This window comes from Alosa sapidissima, chromosome 17, assembly GCF_018492685.1.
Source record: "Alosa sapidissima isolate fAloSap1 chromosome 17, fAloSap1.pri, whole genome shotgun sequence".
Taxonomy (NCBI): domain Eukaryota; kingdom Metazoa; phylum Chordata; class Actinopteri; order Clupeiformes; family Clupeidae; genus Alosa; species Alosa sapidissima.
Window position 1 is genome coordinate 18535853 of NC_055973.1, and position 8417 is coordinate 18544269.

Here is an 8417-nt window from a genome sequence, read left to right on the forward strand (position 1 = left end):
GACAAGGTGTCCTGCTTTCCTTTACTTCTTTTCCTCCTTTTTTGCATTTTGTTAGCAAAAAGTTGCAGCACATTACCTCATCCTTACAGTAAGAGAGGAGAGATTTTGAGATCATAACTCTCTGCAGACAGCTAATTATGTTAAAACCAAAAAGTCTCAGGACTAGCTAGACAGTTTGTCACCAATAAAAAAAAACTCCACTTGTTGTGATCTATTCTGCTAATGAATAAAATGTCTGCATCTTGAACTAGCCTTGTAAATCACCCTTTCATGACAAGGCTCACCTAAGTTAAGTTCATGTGTAAATAAGAGTGCAGATAAAAAGATGAGCAGACTAAGCTTCTCTGGGTTTGTGTGTGTGTGTGTGTGTCTGTATAGAGAGGGCACAAATATATGCATATTTGCTGTTAAAATAATGTCAGATAAATATGCGTGTAATTCACATCAACCAATCAATGAGCTCTCCTGGCCAACACCCTCACTGCCCCTGCAGACCGTTACCATAGAAACAGTCAAACGGATCTTTACTATGCAACTCACACTCCCTGCAGTTGTGGCTTGCCATCCTTGACTACCTGCACTCACCGTGCTGCCAACTCTCCGCTTAAATAAGTGTAACTGTTTCAAAATTCAAAATGGATAACACAGATAGTCACTGCATGTCAGCACTGCAGCAACAGTGAACTTTCTATCACCAACTGAGGGATTTCTGGGAACAAAAAACATGCAGCAAGAACTATCTAAATACCTATACAGCTGTACTGGAACCGGTAAAAAATGGCAGCTGAACAAAAGCTGTGTTTGCGAGAACATGGCCTTTTTAGTCAGAACAGGATATACAGATATACCAGTGAATGTGGATATTTGGGATTATAACAAGATATAATAGATACAAAAAGAATGCAAGATGAGGTTCATCCTTTTGATCAGAATGGAATGTCTTTGAGAAACAGCTTTTTGGAGGAGACACCAGAGGGGAAAAGCAGAATGCTTGTCCTTAATGTAGAGTAGATGAGATCTCATTCAAGATGAAACTGCTAAAATCACACAACTTTGATGTGTTTGAAGGCTGGGTGGATTCTGCTTGCCTGCACTTATTGCTATAGCCACTGTCACTCATTTATCTGCCTCTCACCATAGCAACTATAAATCAGAGTGTCAGAGTAATGTGAAGCTCAAATTAATTGCACAATTAAGATTCTCAGAAAGCTTGGCAGATCTGGCCCCTAATGGATCCGTGACAAGTTTTGATATAATCGTAAAGGGGAATTTAATGTAGTGGGTAATTGCTCTTCTGTGCTCTACACAATAGCGATGGCCGACACCAGCCCTGGCAAAGTTCTGGGGCTCAGAAAAAAAAAAAAAAACACTGTCAAGATGATATTGATATATTTGTTTAGTCTTTTTAAATGTCTGTTGTCCCATTAAGAAAGTCATGCAGGTTGCAATATTAACAATGTAGTGTACAGTAGTCCCTTTTCTTACATAGAGGGATAATTGCAAGTATTTCCAAACATGCAAAATAAAAGTAGCATGCACCTGAGCAAAAAACACTTTCCAACAAAATATTATCAACTGCAAAAACAGCTACATCTACACAACAACAATAACAACAAAACAACATTGCAGGCACAATGTCTATACTTCTGGATCAAACTCCCAGAATATAAGGTAAACATTCTAGGTATCTCCAGCAACTGAACTCAAAAAGTAAATCAGAAGTTACTTGTTCATTTCACCACTGCTTCATTTTCGGTGGCCTGGGCTGGTACTAATTCTCTCTCTCTCTCTCTCCCTCTCCCTCTCCCTCTCCCCCGACATTGTGCACATTGAAGCGTGACATTGACTGATTTATTTTGCAGGGGGTAGAGGGTGATGTGCAATCTTCATTCACACCAAGCCATCCAAGCCATGGTGGTGACTCACAGTAGGGCACCCTGGGAGATATGATATAAATGAGATGATAAATGATTGGAGAAGGAGTGGAGTTGGGAGGAGAGCGGTGACTGGTCTCACACTGGCCCATATAGGGATATTCACTTACATATACCACAGGCTGACAATTTGTACACAAAAGGGAAGCAGGTTTGACCTCAATGCCACAAATGCTTCATGAAAACAAGTCAACTGTAATATTTCATGGTTTATGATTCCCACCATAACAAATTGGATTTGGATAGTTTAGTTGGCAAAAACTCTATATGCAGGTCATGAGAGCATATACCATTTGGAAGGTGACTGCAATGTTTAATAACCAACAAGTAAGGTATTTCTACTTAGTCTACATTACTGCTAAAATGCTACATGAAATAGTTAAATAGGAATAGTAGAGTTGTATGCCCATTATTTCATATCTTGCCCCCTTTCACTTTTAGTCTTCCAACTGTTTGCAAATGTAGTCCAAAAAATATATGTATGCACCTGTAGGTTTGGGCATATATGTATGTTTGAAATGTCCCTGCTCCAGTACCCCTGCAGTTCAAGGCATTAGTATGGTGGGTAATTGCATCGGTGGGCATGAATAATTCAGAGAGCCATCCCTGTGCAGTGTGTATATGTGTGTGTCACCAGACCAGCGTGGTACGATTTCATCAAGTGCAGGTTGTCTGTCTCTCTGAAATCACCTCTTACAGTTTGCTCAAGCAAGACGTTTTTCTACAGATCACTTTCGTTTTTTTTTAGTTTTTTTTTTAGTCTACTGCATGCCAACAGTTCCATGTGATTTCGATCTCATTTCTTTGCCTCACTTCCCCCTCATACACTCTCATGTCTCTCACCAGGTGCTTTCCTCACCACTATCTCCATTCTCCAGCTCTCCATCTCACTCCATCGCCATGCCGACGGGCCTAGCATCCTTCCCTATCCACCTGTCCATCTAGCTTTTCTCTTTATCATACCTCCAACATCTCCCAATCTGTCAATTTTCTCCTTTCCTTTTCGGCAGATAGTACGGCAGCTCACACTTACATCTCTCAGAGAATCACAACCAATGGCAGTGCTACCTTCAAATGTCATTCAATAACAAGGGCAACGTGACAGAACAGATAATGACCGCTAAAACTACACAGAAAAAAAAAGGCTGAGAGTCCCTCCCCTCACCAAGCTAATTACACTATACAATAATACACTAAGCTTCCTGTTGTATATCACCTCCATACCACTAGAGGGAGTGAGCATTAGTGTCTGGTTTCAGCTTTTCCAACGCACACCCCCACCTGAACTATAAAACCAAGTAGCCTCTCAGTCAAGATTTCAGCCTCTCCAAGGACACGCTTCCATTGATTAGAGCCCTTCAATGTTTTCTGAGTTCACTGAACCTTTGGACACTTGCTCTTCTTCTCATTCTCTTTCTTCCTCTCTCCAAGAGTGGGGACGAGGCTGAAGACTTCAAAGCTCATTTTTCTAGCGCCCATCCCCACTGGATTCTGCATAGAGCACTGAGTAAAGGTTAGCACTGACGCCCCTGTCAATAAGTCTCCACCTCAGACTAAAGCGCATCAGCCCCCAACGCTCTCTGGAAATGTCTGCTACTCCCCAGACACGGCACCAGGCTCACAACCCAGCCACCGCACAGGGCGATCAAACTCACCAGAGTCACTGCAATCCAAAGTAATTACAGCTAAACAGCAACAGCAGATTTGCAGTCAGACCATCCCTGTTTGATGTTGATTTTAGTTTCAGCTTGAATTCTAAAGATTGCAATAATATGATTTATGATAAAGAAAAAAATCAAAACCCTGCTCTTAATACACTGAAGATCGATAGAATATTATTCTATCAATCTTCAGTGTATTGAGAGCAGGGTTTTGTACATATTATGTGCAAATCTGTTTATATCCAAATGCCTAATCTTAAACAGGCCACTAGCCTGTGCAAAAAGAGTGAGGCATATCAAAGAAAATAAGCTCTGTAGAGGTCTATAAAATACTCCTCCTCCCACACTGACATTATGAAAATATGAAGCTAATTTCACTGCTGACATTAAAGATCACAAAGCAAACGTCAAATGGAGAGAGAGAGAGGGAGTGATGGCAAGAGAGGAGAACATACAGTCTCCGTTTGAGAGAGACAGCAATACGGAGAGATCTCAACTGATTTATTGCCGTGTAGCCAGCATCTGAAATGCTATCACTCTCATTTCTGACAACTCTACGACTAGGGTAATGTTCCTTGTCCATCAAGTTTTGATTTAGGACTTCCCCATTGAGAATAAGGACCTCGTAATGTACCAATAGCTAAGCCCCCCTCCAACAATCCTGCTTGGATGTGTGTGATTACGTGCATTACGTCTGTCTATCAGAATGTCTCATTTTATTTACAGCAGCTGTGCCTGAGTGCAGCCAGAATGTAATCTGAATTTGATTTTTTTTGGATTTGAGAATAATCTGAATGTTATGGATATACATTTTCCTGAGATAAAAAAAACACACACAAAAGAGTTAACGACAAGGAGCTAATGAAGCTTTCTTCGCTTAATCACTTGCCTCTCCCTCTTCTCTCTTTGTACCTTGTTTATACTTGTATACACCTTGTAAAAAAGGTGATTGTGTGTGTGTGTGTGTGTGTGTGTGTGTGAGAGTGTGTGTGAGAGAGAGAGAGAGAGAGAGAGAGAGAGAGAGAGAGAGAGAGAGAGAGAGAGAGATGGAGTCAGATCAGACATCAAATTCATCCACTATATTTACCATCGCATCAAAATGAAGCTGCTTATGTTTTTTTATTATCCATCAATAAAACACAAACACTAGTGATGTTTGTGGGAATCTGAATGACACTGACACTGACACTAAAACCATAAACCATGCTTGTAATCCCCCCGTGCCAATGAAAAATGTCTGCATCTACTCTGAATATGGGCTAAGGGGATGTCTGGCAGCATGAGAAAAAGATGTCACTGCAAAGGACTAAGGAGCCATACATCACCACTCTTTTCACCAGCAAAACACTAAATAATAGCAAGAGCTTGTCCAAGTCACATCTACTTAACAGGCTGATTTTTTTGACCAACATAGTGAGTTTATGTGCATTTGTGCGTCTGTCAGTGTGTGTGTGTGTGTGTTTTTTTCTCAAATTTGTGCAACCAGAAGTGGTGATGGGCGCTACATCTGTGCTGAACCAGTACCAGTATTTCTATCAGTGTCACTCTGTGTGTATGTGCCTGTGTGTGGTCTGTATGTGTTGTGTATTCTGTCTCTGTGTGTCTGTGTCTGTGTGTCTGTGTCTGTGTGTGTGTCTGTGTCTGTGTGTGTGTTGGTGGACATGAAGGACCTCTTGGAGCACCTCATTGCTAATGTGCTTTTTGTAAACATCTGGGTCCATATCTTCCATCACATCCTGATGAGAAATGGTCAGTGATAGCGCAGAGGGCTTGGCTGGACTGGAATAAGACTGTTTTCCTTGATAAAACACAGACGGTGGCAGACCTGTCTCCTAGATTACATTAACAGGTTAGGGGGCCACTGTAGGTCTCTCAGCCCTTCCTCAAACACTGCAGCCAGGAGGATGTATTTGAGGTCTGTCTGAAGGAGACAGACACTCGTTAAACAGCCGTGAGTGCTTTAAAGGGCAAGGACCAGGTACTGAACAAGGGGAGAGGAGGAGGGAGGTAGTAGTGCTACTTAGCAGAACTACTTATCCGGCTAAGCAACAATTTGGAAGTCAGCCTGTGTATGAAAGGTCAGCCTTTACGAAGGTACGTGTGTGTGTGTGTGTGTGTGTGTGTGTGTGTGTGTGTGTGTGTGTGTGTGTGTGTGGACATGCTAATAATTGCACTTACCACTTCTCGGGGCAGAAATGCATCCTCTTGGCGGTGAATGAGCAGGCTGACCGTGCCACCCATCGGGGTTGAGCGCAACAGAGCAACAACTTCCTCCTGAGTCTTCCCATTCAGGTCCACCCCATTCACCTGTTCCATCCCACAGAGAGAGAGAGAGAGAGAAAGAAAGAAAGAAAGAAAGAAAGAAAGAAAGAAAGAAAGAAAGAAAGAGAGAGAGAGAGAGAGAGAGAGAGAGAGAGAGAGAGAGAGAGAGAGAGAGAGAGAAGGGATGTTGAAGAATGTTTCCTGTTTTACTTTCACAAATATTGAGGCAGGTTTGAAGAACCTAATTCTGAGACAAATTCGATTTTGCCTACAATTACACATTAAAATGCCTAGTTAGGCACATATAATGTTACATAATCTATCCTATTTCTACATATGATTGGAAACAGCACCAAGCTTTACATCCTGTACAATTTGACTTACCGGTACTTTCTTATTTATTTAGCACTTTTATCCAAAGCAACGTACATATGTAAACAATTATTACAAGGGCCAGACTCCACTACAGTAACTCAGGGTGAAGTACCTTGCTCAAGGGCACAGTGGTGGCAGCTTGTGATCGAACCCACAAATTTTTCTGGTTATTGCATGCTAGTCCAGACCCTTATCCACTGCCCTACCTCTGCCCCAAATAAATGCTAATCATTGTTTATAAATGTGAGGCTGAGGACTTCCTGGGAAAAGAGGCAACAGAAGCATTTTAACGTCCACTGAGGAGGCTCAGCTTTGTTCAAGGACACTCTCCTGGCCATTGTGTCTCTATTTAGCCGGTGTAGTAAGTGACATCTGGCATGGACGCACACTGTTTAAAATCATATCAACTGGTCATTGTTGACTGGGCACCCCTTGTAAAGCATGAGGGCTGTAGTAAGGCATCCCGTAGGGAAAGCAAGTGATTACATCACATGCACTCAAGTGCAAAGGCACATACACACCCCCCTCCCACACACACCAACTATGTTTCATTGTTTATGCACATCCTGCCTGCCTCACCTCCTGTAAGCAGTCTCCGGCCTTCAAGCGGCCATCTTGAATGGCAGCCCCACGCGGTAGAATGTTCTTAACATAGATGGGGGCAGAGCCACCAATTGGGACATCTCGGGATGTGATGCTGAAACCCAGGCCCTCAGGACCTGTGTTCAAACACATGCATTAATTCACACATGCATACACACATCAGTTCGGTCAAACCATTGCTTCTGAATTGTGCTTTCTGTTAATGATCATTCTTTGAAATTAAGTGTTGCAATGTAAAAAATGGCCTCTATTACCATGAGATGATGAATATGTTTGATATCTCACTAGCGCATGCTTCAGCCAGTCATAATGAGCACAAGGTGGGCCCACACCACACTCATGTCGCTCTGAGCCCTGATATTCAGACAGTGAATGTTTAGATGAACAGATAGATCACACAAATTGAAGTTTACTGCATCCCCGCAGACCTTAAATCCTAGAAAACACTGTTAAGGATTCAGGAATGGCAGTCTGTAAAGCAATTTGCTGTTAGTCCAGAAAATGACCTTTCCAGAGTGGCAAATGGATATGAATTGGCAGACAGAGAAAGAAGCCTGACAGAACAGAATGATGGCAGGAACAACAGGACACGTCAGGCAGACTGACCTTATCGTCTGTCCAGCGCCACAGTGCTTTTTTTTTTTTTTTTTTTTCTCTGAAGAAAATTGAAAGGAAAAGGTGACGCTTCGGAAATGTTAGATAGAGGCAATAGACAAGAGATGGTGCTATGCGTCTTCATTTGGGTGGGCATTAATGATAATCAAGTCAGTTTCACTCACAACTATGACATTATACGGAGTCTCCTTGCAATTTGGAGACATCTGAGACATTGGAAAGCATTCGTTAATGGTAACCAGATAGTAAGCCTCAGATACAAACCCTATTCTGGCACCCAGCTCATATATCTCGGCCTCATTTTGAAACATATTACAAAACATATAAAAAAATCCATTGAAAACATTACAAACATATAAAAAAGCAGTTGATGTAGCTAATTTGGCCAAATGCATGGTAAGCAAGAGGAAGTAATGTCCTCATTAAAATCTTATATTAGTAATTATATTTATATATATTAGTAATAATTATAAATATTACTATTATGCAAATGTTATAGAAATAAGAAGTTTCCAAGATTCGACTTTAATGTCATTGTGCAGAGTACAAGTAGAGACAACCAAATGCAGATAATTAGCAATGGCATATTAAGCTAATGCAGAACATCAGAGAGAATTGCCCATGGTGGTGCTTGAAATCAATAATTCCCCTCAATACAATTTACATCTCAGTAAGCCTCCAATGTCACCAACTAGTGCTATAGCAATATAAATGAAAGTGAGTCAAAGTCATATTTTGTGAAGCTATACTTTGCTGGATGGCAAGGGGATAGAATTTACCAGTACGAGGCAATTTGATAACAAATATTACACAGTCTAGCACCAATGAACATCTGTCTGTTGGTAAACTGTTGTTTTCAGACAAATGTAGGTCTGGAAATAGTCTATATGATGCTAGGCTCAAACAGTGAAGCTAATTACCAGAATCAAACTCCCTCACATTGCAAAGATCTCTTCACTAATGGACC

The 8417-nt window shown here is 41.4% G+C and overlaps 1 protein-coding gene across 5 annotated transcripts in view; it reads right to left on the reverse strand.

Annotated features, from left to right (window-relative positions):
• LOC121688002 (partitioning defective 3 homolog) overlaps positions 1-8417 on the reverse strand; it is a 291825-nt gene that overhangs the window by 147034 nt on the left and 136374 nt on the right. For all 5 annotated transcript variants that reach the window (XR_006024477.1, XM_042067282.1, XM_042067284.1 and 2 more), the window contains 2 exons: positions 6812-6951; positions 5774-5902 (listed from right to left, as the gene is read on the reverse strand). Coding sequence is in view for 4 of the 5 variants with exons in the window: in XM_042067282.1 (XP_041923216.1) it covers positions 5774-5902; positions 6812-6951 (269 nt within the window). In the remaining variant the exon portion in view is untranslated. The remainder of the gene's footprint in view (positions 1-5773; positions 5903-6811; positions 6952-8417) is intronic.